Source organism: Malaya genurostris, chromosome 2 (assembly GCF_030247185.1).
Source record: "Malaya genurostris strain Urasoe2022 chromosome 2, Malgen_1.1, whole genome shotgun sequence".
Lineage (NCBI taxonomy): Eukaryota > Metazoa > Arthropoda > Insecta > Diptera > Culicidae > Malaya > Malaya genurostris.
This window is the reverse complement of record NC_080571.1, coordinates 340505117-340526514: the sequence shown is the minus strand read 5'-3', so window position 1 is coordinate 340526514 and position 21398 is coordinate 340505117. Positions and strand designations below refer to the sequence as shown.

Here is a 21398-nt window from a genome sequence, read left to right as displayed (position 1 = left end):
ACATGGGTAACACATCAGTGATGGATTTGAAAAAAAAAATTCTTTATTGTGACTGTGTACTTTGGTAGGTCTTGCAGGTAAGTAAAGTTTGTAGCCTTACTAGTTTCAGTCGTTGAAATTCAATTTTTCAACAATTTTGCCGGCAATGGTTATGTTTTCCAGTGAAATCAACATCTCGTATACGGTTTATTATTCATTATCGGTCGCTGTAGAAACAACATTAAGCGATTGATGAAAACGAAGATTTTCATTTGATTCTCGGATTCAATTCGCTCGAATCCGACGGAAAATCGCAGGTGGGTATCGAGGTTTGCATCTGGACTTGGCTAATAATTTCTTTCATGCTGCCAATTTCTACTTCAGGAAAAACTCCACCGGACAGAGCCTTGGATCAACTGCTGCTATCAAGCAATGCTAAGCAATATTACACCAGATATATTATCATTTGATTTGATGCGAAAATAAAATAGTTAATTAATTTAATTTTTTTTTTCGAAATAACTAGAAGTGAAATGTCAAAAATACCATGCCTCTGGTTATAGCAAAAACTACAATGTAAAAAAAATATTCGGTCATGGTTAGGCTAACCATCTCAATCGTATTAGTTATTCATACAATACACTGTTCAATATTACTATTCTAGAGCCGATACCATTCATAGTAAACATGAACTTGACTATTGTTTTTTTTTTTTTTTCAAATAAAATTTTTATTAGGCTCATTTGCTTTAGCTTAACGTGGCCGATTGTCTTGTTGTTAGGGAGAGAGAAAGGGATGCCGTATTACGGGGCGGCATACTCCCCAGTTAGTAAGGGGACATAGGGAGGGTGGGACCTACACAGTATTGAATTGAAATTTGAATACATCATTGGTTTGTGGCATACATCTTTTAGACACATTTTGCGTTCGATGAATCTTCATGTTTTTCAGCTTGTAGCAATGAAGAGATTATTCTGGATTGGGATGCTTCGTTGGTGTGTTCTGACGTTGATGTGACGTTTTTGGGTAGCTTCCAGCAACTCAGTCAGTTCAAGGCAGGTGCATGCTCCGAAGCATCGTTTACACAGGCCATACTTCCAGCAACGTAAAGAAGAGTGCGGTAGAGCTGTAGACGAGAAAGAGATAGGGAGAGCACTAAATTTGAGCATTGATAGTTTTCAAGAAGTTATAGATGAGAGTCATATAAGGAAGATTTCGAGTTGCCAAGACGTCGCGGACTGGTACGAAGGGTGGTATACCTCGGGCCCGAAGGGAACCTATGAGTTGGGACCTGGCATCACAATACTCGACACATGTCCAAACAACATGTTCGATGTCATGATAACCCTCACCGCAAACGCAGACACCACTCTCAGCGAGCCCCACACGACGGAGATGCGCGCTGAACATATAATGATTAGACATGAGCCTTGACATTACACGAATAAAGTCTCGGCTCACGTCTAACCCCCGGAACCAAGCTTTCGTCGATACCTGTGGGATTATTGAGTGTAACCATCGTCCCAGAGTTCCACTATTCCATGTATTCTGCCAGCTAGCTAGAGTTTTCTGACGACAGCAACTGAAAAATTCATTGAAGCAGATTGGTCTTTCATAGATATCACCTTCTAGTGCGCCCACCTTGGCTAACGAGTCCGCCCTCTCATTGCCCCGTATGGAACAATGTGAGGGGACCCAAACCAAGGTAATCTGGTATGATTTTGCAGATAAAGCACTCAATTGTTCCCGTATTTTCCCCAGGAAATACGGTGAGTGCTTTCCAGGCTTCACTGAACGGAGAGCCTCAATGGAACTGAGACTGTCCGATACAATGAAGTAGTGATCTGTGGGCAGAGTGTCAATGATCTCAAGGGTATACTGAATTGCAGCTAGTTCTGCGACGTAAACTGAAGCTGGATCACTGAGTTTATAGGAAGCGGTGAAATTTACATTGAATATACCGAAGCCAGTGGACCCGTCTAGATATGATCCGTCAGTGTAAAACATTTTATTACAGTCGACTTCTTTAAATTTATTATTAAAAATTTTTGGGATCTCTTGAGGGCGTACAGGATCCGGGATTCCACAAATTTCTTCTTTCATGGATGTGTCGAAAAGCACAGTAGAATTAGAAGTATCCACAAAATGAACACGATTGGGAACAAACGAAGAAGGATTTATATTCTGAGCCATGTAGTCAAAATACAAGGACATAAAACGGGTTTGTGAATTAAGCTCGACGAGCTTTTCAAAGTTTTCTATCACCATCGGATTCAAAATGTCGCATCGGATTAGCAGTCGATATGAGAGATCCCAGAACCTGTTTTTCAACGGTAAGACGCCCGCCAGCACTTCAAGACTCATCGTATGGGTTGATTGCATGCAACCCAAGGCAATACGTAAACAACGATACTGAATTCTTTCCAGTTTAATGAAATGAATATTCGTAGCGGAGCGGAAACAGAAACATCCATATTCCATTACTGACAATATCGTCGTTTTGTACAACCTGATCAGGTCTCCTGGGTGAGAGCCCCACCAAGTTCCGGTTATTGTACGAAGGAAATTGATTCTCTGTAGGCATTTTCGTTTCAAATACCTAATGTGACATCCCCAGGTACCTTTGGAATCGAACCAGACCCCGAGATATTTAAATGTGAAAACCTGAGCTATGGTTTCACCCCCTAGTTGAAGCTGTAGTTGCGCAGGTTCTCGCTTCCTTGAAAATACAACCAGCTCAGTTTTCTCCGTAGAGAACTCGATACCCATTTGAAAAGCCCATGTCGACAAGTTGTCGAGGGTATCTTGCAATGGTCCTTGGAGATCGGCAGCTTTGGGTCCTATAATAGACACAACACTGTCGTCGGCAAGTTGTCTTAGCGTGCAAGATGTGTTGATACATTCATCAATGTTATTTACGTAAAAGTTGTATAAAAGGGGGCTTAAGCATGAGCCCTGAGGAAGACCCATGTAACTGAATCGCTTTGTCGTCAAATCACCATGCTCAAAATGCATGTGTTTCTCGGACAATAGATTATATAAAAAGTTGTTCAAAACTGGTGAAAGACCATGCTGATGCAACTTCTCAGATAGAACGTTAATGGAAACTGAATCGAATGCCCCCTTGATGTCGAGGAAAACTGATGCCATTTGTTCTTTACGAGCAAATGCCATTTGAATTTCTGTTGAGAGCAACGCTAGACAATCGTTCGTTCCTTTGCCCCTGCGGAACCCAAATTGTGTACCTGAATCATTTTCTCCAACAATTTCCGAATACAGGAAAGCATAGCAATCGGCCGATACGAATTGTGATCGGAGGCTGGTTTTCCAGGTTTTTGAATAGTAATAACTCTCACTTCTCTCCATTCGTGTGGGACAATATTACCCTCGAGGAACTTGTTGAATAAATTTGGCAAAAAGGTTTGGCAGAGTCGGGCAGATTTTTCAACAAGTTGAATTTAATTCTGTCTAACCCCGGGGCTCTATTGTTACACGACAAGAGCGCAAGTGAGAACTCTACCATCGAAAACGGTGTTTCGTTTGTATTCAATGTCGCGACGCGGGATATCTTCTGTTCCGGAACAGAATCAGGACATACTTTCTTAGCGAAATCAAATATCCAGCGGTTAGAATATTCCTCGCTTTCGTTCGCGTGATTTCGATTGCGCATGCGACGGGCCGTATTCCAAAGAGTGCTCATTGCTGTTTCTCTCGTTAATCCGTCAACAAACCTTCGCCAGTAACCGCGTTTCTTAGCTTTAATCAGACTTTTCATTTGAAATTCTAACGCCGCGTATTTCCGATAATTATCTGGAGTTCCGTTCCTTCTAAACGAGATGAAGGCTGAAGCTTTTTTCGTTTTCAGCTCTGAGCACTCTTTGTCCCACCATGGGTTGGGAGAACGTATACTAGTTTGCGCGCTAGGTAGTCGTTTCGTCTGAGCTTGAATTGCGGTGTCAAGAATCAAGCCAGCCAAAAATGTATACTCTTCCTCCGGAGGAAGCTCCTGTGATGTTTCTAGTTTCTCAGATATCGAGCTCGCGTAACGTTTCCAATCAATGTTTCGTGTGAAATCGTACGAAACATTGATTGTTTCCGATGGTCTTCCACGGTTGGTGATAGAAACTATGATCGGCAAGTGATCGCTACCGTGAGGATCACAGATTACCTTCCACTTGCAATCTAACTGTAGCGAAGTCGAGCAAAGGGATAAATCCAGCGCACTTGGTTGTGCTGGCGGTCTAGGGTTCCGTGTCATTTCTCCCGTGTTTAGAATTGTCAAATTGAAGTTGTCACACAGATCTTGGATTAACGAAGAACGATTATCATCATATAAGCAGCCCCATCCTGTACCATGCGAGTTAAAGTCCCCTAAAACCAGCCGCGGTGAAGGAAGAAGTTCTATGATGTCTGCAAGCCGACGATGCCCTATCGAGACTCTGGGAGGAATGTAGATAGAAGCTATACATAGATCTTTGCCTTTAATATTAATTTGGCAAGCAACAACTTCAATTCCCGGTGTCGAGGGGAGGTTAATACGATAAAATGAATAGCACTTTTTAATCCCTAAAAGTACCCCTCCATAAGAGTCTTCTCGGTCCAGGCGGATTATGTTAAAATTATGGAAGTCGAGGTTGATGTTAGAAGTAAGCCAAGTTTCACTCAAGGAGAATACATCGCAATTATGAGTATGTATTAAGTGTTTGAAAGAATCAAGTTTTGGGATGATACTTCTGCAATTCCACTGAAGCACAATGATCATATCTTCGATTCTCAGTGGTAAATTATCCATCAAAAGATACGATCGCTGCAAGGAGGGGCCATTGTTCAGTCAACTGTTTTAAAAATGTCCTTACTGTTGGCAGTAGAGCAGTTAGGAAGCTTTTCAGAGGATCAGTAATATTAAAGGCTGTTAATATCCAGTCCACGATATCAGAAAATTTCAATAATCCAGCGTTTGTTGGATTTTCTGGTTGTGCTTTGGGGTCATTCGGGTTTTTTGATGCCCCAGGAAGTGCTGGGTACTCCTTATCATCCCTAAGTTTTTTGAACCCAGGAGGTGTTTGCTTCGGTTTTGAGTCAGCACTTTTTGTTTCCGTTTGGTTCTTTTGTGACGAAGAGGACAGTCTGAGGCCTTTACGAGGAAGCTTGGGAGAAGCCAGATTTTGTCTTTTCCTGCTTCCTTCAACCTGTGTGTAGGAAGGTCCTTCGCCTGGGTCGTCAGAGGTATCCTCTTCAACTGGCAAGATTGCAAACGGGTTCTCAGGGGTCGATGGAGTGGTTCTTTTTAAGATTTCCGCATAAGAACGTTTGGAACGTTCTTTCACGGATCGCTTCAATTTCTCCGCACGCTGTATGTACGTAGGGCACACCGAAAGATCATGAGGATTCTCCCCGCAGTAGCAACACTTTTCCACTGCTCTTCTGCAGAGATCGTCCTCATGGGCCTCTCCGCATTTGCCGCATCGCAGTTTGTTGCAACAATAGGTTGCCGTATGACCTAGCTGTTTGCAGCTTGTACAATGCATTACCCGCGGTACATACAGCCGAACAGGTAGACGAACTCCACTCACTACCAAATAATTTGGAAGTGCAGATCCGGCAAAAGTCACGCGAAATGAGTCCGATTGGTAAAATTTACCATCTATCGATTTGGAGTGCAATTGCTTGCACTCCAAAATTTTCACTGGTTGAAGGTCGGGGTTTTTTAAACGGCCTACCCCGTCCTTCATCAGATCTTCGATTGTCAGACTTTCGTCACGGACCACACCGTCGATCTCCACCACATGAGACGGGACGTACACGCGGTACTCCTTCGTGAACAACTCGCTGGTAGCAATCTCGTTTGCTTGCTTCAGGTCGGACACAACAACGCGTAACTTGTTTGGCGAAACCTTATCTATTGTTTTTATTGCCGAGAAATGTTTTTCCAGGTCCCGAGCAATATTTAAAACTCTGAGAGACTTTAATTTGGGCCGGAAGTATACCACCCACGGACCCCCCGAGCCATCGTCTTGGTAAACTTTTTGGCGAGCAGGCAATATCTTAGAGGGAGATGGAGGCATCGGAGAGGGAGATGGCATTGGAGAGGGAGATGGTATCGGAGGGGGAGATGGTATAGGAGGGGTAGATGGCATCTCGGAAGCAAACTCAGCCTCTAAATGTTCTTCGTTCATTCGTTCAGCTTCGCCCTCCTCCGAGACACCCCCACTGTCATCAATATTCATATTTAAAGTGCGGGAGTAAAGAAGTCTCCCGCACTTGAAATGAGAAAGAAAGAAATAAAATGAAAAGAAAATATATGAATAGTAAAAGTTGAAAGAAAAAGTTTGAGAAAATACTTAACAGTATGTCACGGTAAGCTGTTAGGTGAGTTGCTCCTTCACTCCTTCGTTGTGCTTCAGCGTGACCTTGACTCAGGATTTGGCTGCTGCGATGCGGGTAGCAAACAATAGAAATAACTGCTGCCCGAGGATAGCACAATAGCGTCTACTGTCGATACCGATACAAAACCGGTGCACAGACAGAACTCACTTGCGGGGATGCTACTTTTTATCACTTTTATTTAATGCCTATACTACAGCCTCTGCTGTGATAGGCACCTTCGTCACAGACTAACAGACAGGACACTCAAATTAGATTCTTCAATCATTTTAACGGTCATTTCGAATATTCCTTTATTTGGGACAGTACTCACATGTGTCATGATGGCGCCACGTTACCCTATCAAAAACATCCTGTCTGTCATCTAGACAGTGTTTATTTTTTTCATTTACCAACAGAGTTACCATTTTTACAGAATTAGAATGAATTGTATTGGTTTGTATATGTCCATGCGAATTTCATGCAGGATACAGATTTAATACATATTGCCAAAACTGTATACATAATTGTGCCTACTTCTCATCCTCCAACGCAATACAAAATCGAACCCGTTTTGTTACAATATTTACTTGATTCTGGTCTGCCGCCACTTAATTTCGGGTGAAAACAACCAACACAATGAAAAATAGTCTAGATGAACAACGTTGAGTCAAATAAATGGTTACCTTCCAACATCGCGGAAAAGTTAAATATATTATCAACGTAATTTATTGTGACGATTCATTTTCAAATATTTTGATGAAATCAGGCATCCCTGCAAGCAGCTGATCGGTGTTGGCAAACGAGGGGAAACCAACTAGTAAAAAAAACTTTTACATAACACAAGGGGTGTACAGATAGTAAATAGTTCGCGCAGTACAATATAGGTGGAACTAGTGCATCACGAAAAATTATTTTTATAAGAATTTACTCATACTGTCATGTCTGTTAGTCTGTGCCTTCGTCTTACCGATGTCGATTGTTAAAAAACGCGTGTGCTCACTTCGAACATTCGGTTACGAATGAAAATAAGTTTAAAGTGAACTAACTAAGATAAAGGTGATATTATTAGTGTACTTGACTATTGTTGAAATCATCTGATTTCATAGTCGGCTTAAAACCACTATACGCCCATGGTCAAGTTGGCCCTCTATATAGTAACAGTTACCATACTATTTTTCTGAGTGTAGGGAGTCACTGTAAACCTTTACAATCGAAAATAATAAAACAATCGAAAATAACATAATCGAACATAATATAACCAAATATAAATAATAAAGACATGTATGTGCCTACAATAATTTAAAAAAATCTTGGTGGAGTGCGAGATAAATTGCATTGTTATCATTTCGATTAAAGTAGGGCAGAATCAAATGTCAACATTGTCACTCATTTCGATACCATAATATAAAAAGACAATTGTTAAAAATAACCAACAAGTTAAGCAAAACGAATCGTAAAACGAAAAAAACGGAAAAGCACGAAAATGGGCATCCAAAGTCAGGTCATCATGCTTATTTTTTCCATATACTCGTCAACCGTAGATTTTGATTTTATAACATTTATGCAATCTACTCTGACCTTTTTCGTAGTACAAAATGGAACGTCGGAAATGTACTGTATTAGCAATTGGAATACCGAGCTTTCCGAGCTACCTTTACTTCCAACGCGAAAAGTATACAATGTAACTCCCATTGAACTGCTATAATTCATATCTGCTGTAAACTGTCCTCTCGCTACTAATTTAAATACACGAGAGATCGTGGTGTTAGCTGATTACATCAAAACAAACAAAATGTTAAGTGTACCATAAAATCTCAATATATACAAATGAGCTAACGAATCGAAAGGTTCTCAAGGTTTTACATTTGTGTTATAAATGTGATGGTGGGAACTCAACAGTGCAACCAGTATATCACCATTGTTGCCAGTTTCATGGGGGACCGTAGATGTGCGCCAAAAAAAGATCGTGACTGTCATGTCTGTGATATAACCAAACACAAATAATAACAGTTCGGCTGAAAAGTTCGTATCGTTTAATAGAAACACACATTTTTTGCCAAAATTCGTTTTTATTATTCAACATAATTGCCATCAGAGGTTATAGCGATTATAGCGATCTTCCAACTTTTCGATACCAATTTTGTAGTACGATTTGTCCTTTGCCTCAAAATAGGCCTCAGTTTCAGCGATTACCTCTTCATTGCTTCTAAATTTTTTACCAGCGAGCATTCTCTTGAGGTCTGAGAACAGGAAAAAGTCACTGGGGGCCAAATATGGAGAATACGGTAGATGAGGGAGCAATTCGAAGCCCAATTCATTCAATTTCAGCATGGTTTTCATCGACTTTTGACACGGTGCATTGTCTTGATGAAACAAAACTCTTTTCTTCTTCAAATGAGGCCGTTTTTTAAATTTCGTCCTTCAAACGCTCTAATAACGCTATATAATGGTCACTGTTGATGGTTTTTCTCTTTTCAAGGTAGTCGATGAAAATTATACCATGCGAATCCCAAAATACAGACGCCATAACCATACCGGCCGATTGTTGAGTCTTTCCACGCTTTGGGTTCGGTCTCCGGAGTGAAGTGATGGAGCCATGTTTCATCCAGTGTTATATATCGACGAAAAAATCGGTTTTATTTCGATATAACAGCACCAAACACTGCTCAGAATCATCAATTCGTTGTTGTTTTTGATCGATTGTGAGCTCACGCGGTACCCATTTTGCACAAAGCTTTCTCATATCCAAATATTCGTGAATAATATGTCCAACACGTTCCTTTGATATCTTTAGGATGTCAGCTATCTCGATCAACTTCACTTTACGGTCATTGAAAATCATTTTGTGGATTTTTTTCACGTTTTCATCGGCAACAACCTCTTTTGGACGTCTACTGCGTTCATCGTCTTCGGTGCTCATATGACCAGTACGAAATATTGCAAACCACTTACGAATTGTTGCTTCGCCCGGTGCAGAGTCTGGATAACACTCATCAAGCCATTTTTTGGTATCGGCGGCACTTTTTTTCATCAAAAAGTAGTGTTTCATCAACACACGAAATTCCTTTTTTTCCATTTTGTTCACAATAACAAAAGTAGCTTCACTCAAAATGCAATATCTCACAAACTAATAATCAGACAGCTGTCAAATACACGTATCTTTTGAAGGTTGGTACTAACTGAAAATGGTATGGATTTAATTCTAGTGGCGCCCTCTCATAGAAACGATACGAACTTTTCAGCCGATCTGTTAATACCCCTAGGTCCCATACATTCGGAGCGCCAATGTTTGGTTCACTGAATGATCAATTTAGCCTGGCCTGTTTCGTCATGACAGCTTAGAAAAATTGAAAAATGAAATCTCTGGCAACGCTACAACATCAAAGTATGCTAGTAATTATCATGGAAACTATGCGTCGCTATCGAAGACCGGATAAAAATATTTCCGCGTCACGTTCACGGAATTTATGCCAAACGAAATTCGGCCAAATAACGTACACCCAAATAATACATCTGGTACGACAAACGACACCCACAATTACAAAAATGGAAAGTCAACGAAAGCAGCAACAGTGGCGAAAAACCGATGGACGAAGGCACGATAGGTGAACCAATAGGCCCCTCAAGTCCCGCTGGATTATGCTTTTTTGCAACCTAAAATATATTATTTTTAATGTACTGATAACTCAATGACGAAACACGGGAGGCAGCCAAATTCTGGCTCCGTTGGCCGTTGCCATTAACGTCATTAAAAAAAATAAGGTCACGCCTTAAGCGAGGTGTGAAGTGGTTTCAAATCTTACTAATTTTTCCATGATGGCTATCTTCATTTAAGATTCAATCGAATGTTTTTTTTTAAGAATAGAACAGTAATTTTTATTAGAAAGGCATGATTGAAAAAGACTTTTATCGTCTCGTCTTAAATGAGCTGTTTTATATTTGACCCTTTAGTAGGACTGTTTGCCTTATGATGAATTAAGTTACCTCACGAGGATTTAAACATGCCTACAGAAATGTCCAAAAAGACTGAGGTTTTTTTTTTATATCGTTTGTTTATACCCGGCTTTAACCTAATTTTGGTCGTTCGCCGGGAAGACTGAGGTTTGATATGACAACGGAAAACATAATTCTGTTCCGTATTATTAGCAGGCTCACAAAACTGAAACATTGATGATGGCTTTAACAGTTTAAAATACGTTGATTTTACTTGGTGAAAGTGTGGACATATACTTTGGCTGATGTTTATAATTATGTAAACAATTCAGCTGAATTGCCAGAAAAGTTATGGTTTACAGGGACGATAAAAAACTTAACATCGGAATTAGATTCAATTCTACTCTCAGTCGCCCACTAGAAAACACTGCTGAAAATCGGATTGACGGTGGTTTTTCTTTATTAAACAAAACTCTAAGTTTATGTGCTCAATCAAACATATATTTACTGTTCACCAGAATGCGTGCTACTAAGATTATTACAAATTATGTTCATGCTTCTGGAACGTACGTTTGTTGGTGAAAGTCATACCACACATCTCACAGCGGTACGGCATAACTCCTTCGTGAGCAAGACTGATATGCTCAGCTCGTTCATTCAGGCGCATAAACCGTTTTTCGCAATAGTCACAGCCGTAAGGCTTGAAGCCGGTGTGTGATACCATGTGCCGTTTAAGGTTAGTAGGATCAGCAAAGGCTTTACCGCATTCGGTACATTTTTCGTAGTTTTCGGGGTCGTGAATTCTCTTGTGGGAAAACAGAGAAGATTTATGTCTGAAGCTCTTGTTACAAAAGTTACACTCGAACGGCTTTTCAGCACTGTGAGTGCGGTAGTGATTCTCAAGGAATGATTTCATTCGGAAGGATTTACCGCAAAGTTTGCACGATAGGTTTTTATCCAAAGTGTGAGTTAGTTTATGAGCTTTCAGTACCGCTGCACTATAGTACCGCTTGTTGCATATGTCACACTCGTACGGTTTTTCGCCTGTATGTCGATTTTCATGAGCGGAGAGCTGTTCCGAAGATTGACAAATCTTTCCGCACGTGTGGCACTGGTGATGAAATCTGTTTCCATTTGTATGACAGTACCTGTGAAGTTGATGCCCGGCTAATCTTTCCTCGTTTTCAAAGCTTCTGTGACAGAATACGCATTGGATCGGTTTCTCATTTGCGTCTACTGTCAAATCAATCTTGATATTTTTGTGATCTCTCTTGATGTGCTCAAACAGGTCATCTTCACTTTTTTGACAACTGTAACATCCGCGAACGCAACATAGAAAGCCATGCTTTTTCAATCTTGTCATCGGAACCGTGAAGAACTTCGGAATCGGTATGTCTATCGGAATATGGTTGTGTGCATGATTTCGTCTCGTTACAGGGTTTATAAATCTTTTACGGCATTTTCTACACTCGTACACTTTCTTCAGAGTTTTATAAGGTTTTCGATGATTCTTACAAAGACAGTGGCGATCAAAACGTTTAAAGCAATACTTGCACGTAACTGGTTTGCTGTGATTGATTTTATAATGCTTTTTTTGCTTTGGTTCTTGATGTACTGCTATTCCGTGGCGTTCAAGGTCATCGAAAGTATCGAAAAAACGGTAACATCCACAACATACAACTTTGTCACCAACATCGATTATGTTGTAAGTCTCCGATTCTATTTCGTCAAGTTCGTCAAAATTTTGCTCCACGGTAGATTTGTAACTCTGTGATGCCTCATCATCATACACAACATCGTCGTCGGAAGAACTTGATTCCTTCTTTAGTTTTTTGCGATTCGAACGACGATTTACGGTGGTACGCTTCGGTCGTTTGCGAACATCACTTTTCTCTGATTCAGAACTAGAACCATCTTTGACAGAATCTTCAATGAATTCGACGTTCAACGGCTCGATTACAATATCAACTAATTCTGTTGAATGAAAATCATACTTTATATCAATATCATCATCGTCTACTGTTTCAACCGCATCACTGTTGTTAGCCGGATTCACAAGATCAATCTCAATTGCAGATTCATTCAAATTTGATTTTACTTTTATTTCACTTCTGAATTTTCTATCGCACTCCTTTGCGTTTTCGACAAAAAGTGCTATAGATTTTATAGCCTCTACGCACGGTTCACAGACTTCCGGAGGCAGTCCGTCATCTTCTTCAATCTAAAAACATAAAAGTTGTAGTTAGATGTGTGAATTAGATACAATTCAAGTGAACATGCATCAATGTTTGCAAATGAAATAGACAAATAATTTTGCTACTGCCGCAATTAGAATTACCTGAGGTAATAGTCATTGCTGCGTGCCTCTAAAACTGAGTTAATCTTACCGTAAATCCGATCCATTGCGACAAGCGTTCGGCGATGTAAACATCGTCATCGATTATTGAGAAAACAGAATAGAAATTGTCACCAACTGCATCATTACCACGTACATTCATGCACGTTCGACAGCGATCCATTGTTAGTGTGATTGGCCGAACAATTTATCAAAAAACTCAAATGTTTCCGAAGTAAAAATCAGAAAAATTGACGCGCTTCTACAAGAAGTGTGACTCTGACTGTAAAAACACACAATGCAAAAACTGAAATGTCAAGAGCAGAGATGCCAGGTCTGATTTTTAAATGTTTTTGAAATGCGCTAGAGTGCCTATAACCAGAGTGAAGACTTCTCATCCGTAATGTTGGCAACAATTCAAAACAATTCAAATCCGTAATTATTTTTGAATTTATTAGCGTTTCTGCTTGTCTTGGTTTTTCATATGTGATTTTAAATCTGTTTTTACCAGCTTCAGTGAGAGTCGTATAGTTTTTAATTTGAGCGTTATGTAATATTTTTGCGATTTCCATAATATGGATCTTTTTTTTTATCATTTTTTTCTTCCTCCGTTAGCGTGGGTTCCATAAAAAAGGTTGTATAGGTTGTATTTTTAATCCAACCATCGTCAAACAAATTCTCTTTAAGTTTCCCTTTGCCTTTTTTCTTTTCATTTCACTAAATTCCTGTTCATTTGGAATATTTTCAGTTTTATTTTTTAAAAAGGAGTTACTCAAATTTCCGCGAAAAGGAGGATCATCGTCCCCTTTTGCGTCATCACTGCCTTTAACCTCACTCATTGAAGGTTCACCCACCCCACTACTCGAATGCACTATAACCTACAAAATCTGGGATCTAACATGCGGTCTTTTAGTGAGTACTTACCCTAGATAAATCAAAAAGCTGTGGAACATTTAAACTTCACTAATTGACTCAACGTAGTCATCACCGACTTTATCAGTCACAACGAGAAAAGGAAGCACCTTTTATTTTCGCTAAAATTTCTATCTACAGACGCCACACGAACTTGACTGTAACGAGGCTAAATTTTACGACTTGCTGTAACAACGATTAGATCGGAAGTGAACTCAAATGTTTCCGAAGTAAAAATCAGAAAAATTGACACGCTTCTACAAGGAGTGTGACTCTGACCAAAGACACCATATTAACAAGATAGCCTGTGGCTGACAGTTTCACCAGCGTGCCTAGATTTAAATCCCATACTAGGATTCTAAATTTAAGCTAGCGAGAAATGAAATCTCCCGCATCGTCGAGCTCCCTGGTTACGACATCGAATCATAAAATCCGTTAGAAATAAGAGCAACGACCGATGTCGTCGTTTAAAGGGCTAAAATAAAATAATGTAAGCACTTATCTCGAGCAGGGCTATGACCTCCTCGAAGAAGGAAGGAATAGCATAAAACACATGCCTCGAGACAAGTGAATGACCTCCTTGAAGGGAGGAGAAACAGCTGGATTTAACTTGTCATAGTTGGGATCGCAAGCTGGGCAATGTAAGGAAAAGAAGGAAATAAGGGGTCGTTGAATGCCTGTGTTCTCTCTCTTCCTTATAGCATAACCACGCATGCGCACAAGCCTAGGGAGGTAAGAAACACGAAATTCAGGCTTATGCGCAAGCGCGGAATAAATTAAGAATTAACATTAGACGTAAGTCTGTTCTAACTTGTAGTATATAAGCAAAATTTGTTAATTAAAGTAGTAGTAGCAACTCAAAGGTTAAACTGTATTTTTTAAAGAAAGAACGAGCCCCACATTGTTTGGTGGCTTCATCCAGAGAGGACAAGCCAAAAAAGAGTTTACCAGTAAAAGTGCTACCCAGGTCTTCTAAGACCTGAAAAGTGAACGAACATTTGTTCTAAGTGATACGCAAGTTAGCGTATAAAGTGTAGTGCGGCCTAAGTCAGGCGCACTAAAAATCGAACATTCGTTCTAAGTGATACGCAAGTTAGCGTATAAAGTGTAGTGCGGCCTAAGTCAGGCGCACTAAAAAAGCGAACATTTGTTCCAAGTGAATACGCAAGTTAGCGTATAAAGTGTAGTGCGGCCTAAGTCAGGCGCACTAAAAAGCGAACATTTGTTCTAAGTGATACGCAAGTTAGCGTATAAAGTGTAGTGCGGCCTAAGTCAGGCGCACTAAAAAATCGAACATTCGTTCTAAGTGATACGCAAGTTAGCGTATAAAGTGTAGTGCGGCCTAAGTCAGGCGCACTAAAAAGCGAACATTTGTTCTAAGTGATACGCAAGTTAGCGTATAAAGTGTAGTGCGGCCTAAGTCAGGCGCACTAAAAAGCGAACATTTGTTCCAAGTCAATACGCAAGTTAGCGTATAAAGTGTAGTGCGGCCTAAGTCAGGCGCACTAAAAAGCGAACATTTGTTCCAAGTGAATACGCAAGTTAGCGTATAAAGTGTAGTGCGGCCTAAGCCAGGCGCACTAAAAAGCGAACATTTGTTCCAAGTGAATACGCAAGTTAGCGTATAAAGTGTAGTGCGGCCTAAGTCAGGCGCACTAAAATCGAACATTTGTTCCAAGTCAATACGCAAATTAGCGTATAAAGTGTAGTGCGGCCTAAGACAGGCGCACTAAAATCGCACACCCGGATTCAGAAGCAGTCGCCGAGCAGCCGGAAAACGGAAGCCATCGCACTACTAGATCATCTTAATTGTTAAAAGAAAACAAGGTAAGAGAGAGAACATGGCGTCGGGAGGGATTAAATACAAACAGAATAAAAAGGGACATTGCCAGCTGTGCGATAACCCCGACTCAGCAGACAATATGGTCTGTTGTGACGACTGCGACAGATGGTTTCATATCGTCTGTGTGCGGTTGGATCATATTCCAACTAAGGCTGAGTTTTGGGCTTGCCCAAAATGTACGATAATAAAGGCGCAAATAAAAGCGCTTGAAGGTGAGGTCGCCAATTTAAGACGATCATCAGAAGAATCGAGCAAGGGTCTCCTGAGACAGTCAGAAGAGATGTTTCGATGCCAAAGAGAGTTTTTTGCCGATCTAGCAAATAACATGAAAGGTGCATCATCATCCAAGCCAGGTGTGTCCAAGGGCGGTTCCGAAGACGCGACCGCAAAAATGGTAAGGATGTTTGCAAGGCAATCTCTGATGGAGTTGCCCTATTTCGATGGATCATTTAAAGTTTGGTCCAAATTCGAGAACACGTTTAAGGAGACAACAAAAGAAGGCGAGTTTTCTAACTTAGAAAATTTGACTCGTCTCCAGAAGCATCTTAAGGGTGATGCATTAAAAATTGTGGAACCTCTATTGCTAGATAGCAAAAATGTTCCAAAGATAATGGCTACCTTAAAGGAAAACTTTGGTAACCAACAGAAAATATATAAACTTTTCAGAAACGAAGTAAAGGAACTGAAGAATCCTAGAATGGAAGTTCCAAAAAGTGTCATAGAGTTTGTAACGACGATTGATAATCTCGTTACAAACATAAAGATAACGAACTCTTTAGGATATATGCAAGATTAAGCCCTGATAGATGAAATCTTAGACAAATTGCCATTTAATCTAAGACAAGACTGGGCTCGAAAGGAAATTGATCGTAAGGATACTGCATCAGAAGCACATCCTTATGAAATTCCAACACTAGAGGATCTTCTCCAATGGTTGAGGCCTCAACAAAGAATTGCACAGGAACTAACAGAGTCGAAATTGAGAGCTGATAAACAAATGAAACCTAAAGATAAGGTTTATACGCATCAAAGTTTCGATACTAACAAAAGAAAGGTATCTTGTTTTGCCTGTAATAAACAACACAAAACAACAGAATGCCCTACGTTCTTGAAGTCAAATGTAGAAGAAAGAAAAGCCATACTCATAAAGCATAAAGCATGCTTCAATTGCTGCAACTATGCCAATCATCGATTGAAAACGTGCCTTTTCAAGAAAAGGTGTGAGGTAAAAGGATGTACAGGTAAACATCATACACTGATACATCAAAATTCAGAGAACTCAATCCTGGTCTCTGAGAAAAAAGAGAAGGAGGCCGAAAAAGTTCATTATCATGAGGAGAAGGGAAAGGTTTTGTATCAGATTATACCAGTAACATTGAAAAATAATGATAAACAGGTTGACGTACTAGCGTTTTTAGACCCAGGTTCGTCAACAACATTAATTTTAGAGGAAGTTGCCAGACAGCTTGGAATAAGCGGAAAACAGAAACCGTTAACGTTGTCTTGGACAAATGGCGAAGAGCAAGTAGACAAAGGTAGCGAGGAAATATCAGTTCGAATTAAGGGCTACAAGGGGAAGACGTATCTGTTAGAAAAGGTACGAACATTAAAGGAAATGTCTCTGCCTACGCAATCCATTCGGAAGAAGCAACTGGTAAAAAGTTATCCTTACCTCTCAGATGTTGAATTTAGTGATTACGGAAACGAGAAACCAAAACTTCTGATAGGATTACCGCATTCTAATATCATGCGTGCTATCGATACTCGTTCAGGAAGATTTAGTGAGCCGATAGCTCAGAAAACTAAAATTGGATGGGTAATATACGGGACACAAATGGACGATCGAAAACAAAATAACTTTTTAATGATGATTAATAATGACGAGACTTCCGAAGAAAAATCCATGAAGGAAATAATGCGTAGTTATTTCTCGACTGAAGAATTTGGCGTTATGGTACCGAGTAAGCCTCTCATGTCTAAGCAAGACGAAAGAGCTTTACAAATTATGAAAGACACGATTAATTATACAAATGGTCAATATGAAATAGGACTATTATGGAAAGAAGATAACGTGTCGCTCCCAGATAGTTATCAAGTTGCCTTAAGCAGACTAAAGGGACAAGAGAAAAGGATGCGTGAAAATCCTGAGTTGCGAAGGTGGTATAATGATAAAATATTGGAGTATGAATCAAAGGCATACGTAAGAAAATTAAACCGAGAAGAGTTAATGCAAGATTCAAGACGAACATTCTACATACCGCATTTTTCAGTTACAAATCCAAATAAAATTCCTCGAAAACCGAGGCTAGTGTTTGACGCAGCCGCAATTATAAAAGGACAATCCTTGAATTCCAAACTACTTTCAGGGCCTGACGCAACTACGTCTTTATTAAGTATTTTAATTAGATTCAGGGAAGGGAAACTTGCGGTCACTGGTGATATTCAGGAAATGTTTCACCAAGTTAAAATTAAAAAGGACGATCAAAACTCTCAACGTTTTCTGTATAGATTTGCAGAAGAAGAGGATATGTGTGTGTACGTCATGCAAGTAATGACTTTTGGTGCAACGTGCTCACCGTCGTGTGCACAATACGTTAAAAACCAAAATGCCATTAAATTCCAAATCGATTATCCAAAGGCGGTAACTGCGATAATTGAAAACCACTATGTGGATGATTATCTCGACAGTTTCGATTCAATAGATGAGGCTAAGGAAACTGTGGGAAATGTAATAAAGATTCACGCACACGGACATTTTAATATAAGGAATTTTGTAACAAATTCCAAAGATTTGAAAAACTCATTGTCTGAAGACAAAATTATGCATAAGGAAGAAATCGTGCTAGGCGATGACGAGCAATCTTATGAAAAGGTTTTAGGTGTCTATTGGAACGTCGTCGATGACACCATAAGATATCGAGTAAAGATGTCAGACTTACCTGAATGGCCTACTAAGAGACAATTACTATCCGCCAGCATGAGCGTTTATGACCCATTAGGTTTGATATCTAATGTAACAATTAAAAGCCGAATATTGATCCAAGACTTATGGAAATTAGGGATCGGCTGGGACGATAAAATCCCCGAACCAATGTATATGGAATGGAGCAAATGGGAAAAGCGAATTGACAGTCTAAAAGGAATCAAATTTCCAAGATGTTATTCTTATCTCTCAGAAGGAGTAAAAAGAGAGATACATACGTTTGTTGACGCTTCGGATAGAGCATTTGCAGCGGTTGTTTATATGCGAACAATATTTGATGACCGAGTCGACGTAACCATAATAGCTGCGAAGGCCAGAGTCGCGCCAACTAAACTCTTATCAATTCCCAGACTGGAACTACAGGCCGCGGTCTTAGGAACTAGGTTAACTGAAACCGTTTTAAAGAGTCTGCGACTTAAGGTAGAAAAGGTAATATATTGGACAGACTCGACGGTAGTCTTGTCCTGGATTCAATCTGATCCCAGAGAATACAAGCAGTTTGTCGGCCTAAGAATTAGCGAGATTCTAGAATGCACATCGATGACGCAATGGAGATGGGTGAACTCGAAGAATAATCCAGCCGATGAAGCTACAAAATCAACAGAAAGAGAATCCATATGGAAGAATGGTCCAACATTTTTGAAAGAAGATGAAAAATTGTGGCCTCTTAGACCGATCAAGTTGAATACCAAGGAAGATATAAAAGTAGTGAACTTAGTCAAAGAAACTAATTTCACGAAATTTGAATTTATAAACATCGATTGGTGTTCGAACTGGAAACGTGCTAAACGAGCCGTAGGAAGAATCCTGATTTATGTCGACATATTGAGATCAAAAATTAAAAATGAATCTTACGAACGGATCGTTACAAAAGAAGTTTTAGATCGAGCAGAAAATATTATACTACGAAAGGCACAGTGGGAAGCGTATCCGGATGAAATGAGAAAATTACACTCGGACTTTCCGATAGATAAATCAAGTAAAATAATAAACTTAACGCCATTCTTAGATACAGATGGATTAATGAAGTCGAAAAGCAGGATCGAAAATGCAACTATGCTTCCGTACGGTACTAGATATCCTATTATATTACCGAAGAAGCATCATGCAACTTATTTGATATTACAATTTTATCACGAGAAATTTTTTCACAAAAAAATGGACGCAGCAATTGCTGCAGTTAGACAAAGGTACTGGGTAGTTGACATTCGAGCCTCGATGAAAAGGACAAAAGGTGCATGTCAAAGGTGCAGGAACGAAAGAGCTCGACCTAATCTACCCAGAATGGCATCATTACCAATATGTCGGCTGAATGCGAACGTAAAACCGTTTACCTTCACCGGAGTTGATTACTTCGGTCCAATGACAGTTTCGATTGGAAGAAGAACGGAAAAAAGATGGGGTGCGTTGTTTACTTGTTTATCAACACGTGCTGTTCATATTGAAGTAGCGAATAACTTAAGCACTGACGCCTTTTTTGTGTGTCTGAAAAATGTAATACACAGAAGAGGAAAAATTTCACAACTTTACAGCGACAATGGTACCAATTTCATAGGTGCAAATAACGAATTAAAAAAGATTCAAGAAAGGCTGGCAGGTGATGGAATAGAATGGTTTTTCAACCCGCCATCCGCTCCGCATTTTGGTGGAGTATGGGAAAGAATGATAAAAGAAGTTAAAAGTATAATGCCTTCACTTCAAACAACTATGCCTGAAGATATATTACGAAGTGTGTTAATAGAAATTGAGTTTATCATCAACAGCCGACCGTTAACGCATATTCCTATCGAATCAGAAGATGATGAAGCGTTGACGCCAAATCATTTTTTATTGGGATGCTCAGGGGAGGCCGAACCAAATTTAAACGACGTCTCAAAGGCAGAAGCTACTCGACAGCAATGGAAAAGAGTGCAGCAAATTACGAAAGAATATTGGTGCCGATGGGTAAGAGAATATTTACCAAACCTCGCTAGGAGACCAAAATGGCAAGAGTCATCGACCTCTCTAAAGCTAGGAGACATAGTAATTTTTCCGGATGAAGAGAGAAAAGGAAAATGGATAAAGGGTCTCGTGGTTGAAGTACGACGCGCTAAAGACGGTATAATTAGGTCCGCCGTCATAAAAACACAAAAAGGAACAGTAGTAAAACCTACAGTTAAATTATCGGTGCTAGACGTAAAGTCTAGTGAACCAAAAATAAGTACCGACACTCAAGATGAAGTGGAGGTCTCACAAATGGAAGGAAACAACCAACAGAAAATTGCCATCGAGTCTAGTAACAAAAGACCAACCCGAAGACAGAATACAAAATTGAAAAATATTTGTTTGGCAGCCTTAGCTTTGATGATGATAATATGTCAAGCATTTGGAACCATTGCTCCTGGATTGATTGCATACGATTGTGCGAATCCGGAGATAAATATAACTACATATTCGTTGCTGGACGTAGCACCATGTTTTCCACCGACAAATAATTTAACGACAATAGAAGTTCCAATACAAGTTTTACAAAAAAATGCAAAAGGATCTGCTCATGCGTATCAATGTAAAGTCATCTTGAAAAGATCTATACGACATTGTGGGATGCATTCTCACACGTCGGACTATCAATATGGCTATTCTCATTCGGTTAAGGAATTCACGAATGAAGAGTGCAGAATAACTCACTTACTGAATTCAGTACGTTTGACTCAAGAGACTAGAATTAACGAGGTCAAGAGAAACGGAACGACTCATGGAGAAGTACTAATAATCGGTCATGTACAAGGAAGCTCGTGTAAGGGTGGAATTTACCGAACACCATTTTACACCTGGGTAGACGCAATGGTTTACTATGAGTATGCAATTTCATTGTACGACTATACAAGTTCTGTGGATTATGAAAATGATCAGATAACACTACGCAACGGAATAGTTTGTACATACTCCCAAGGGAAATGTTTAGACGGGGAACAAGGATATATGACATGGGATATAAACGGCGATAAACGTTGCGAAGACGATGAATTCGAAGTAATTTATCAAGGAATGGTAAATAAAACTGTGGA

At 39.8% G+C, this 21398-nt stretch overlaps 1 protein-coding gene across 1 annotated transcript; it reads right to left on the bottom strand.

Moving 5' to 3' along the window:
* Positions 1-10757: 10757 nt before the first annotated feature.
* LOC131431796 (zinc finger protein 880-like) lies at positions 10758-12908 on the bottom strand. Its single transcript, XM_058597687.1, has 2 exons — positions 12666-12908; positions 10758-12499 (listed from the first exon to the last, which is right to left on the bottom strand). The coding sequence occupies exons 1-2, from the start codon at positions 12795-12797 to the stop codon at positions 10817-10819; spliced, it is 1815 nt and encodes a 604-aa protein (XP_058453670.1). The 5' UTR covers positions 12798-12908; the 3' UTR covers positions 10758-10816.
* Positions 12909-21398: the final 8490 nt, after the last annotated feature.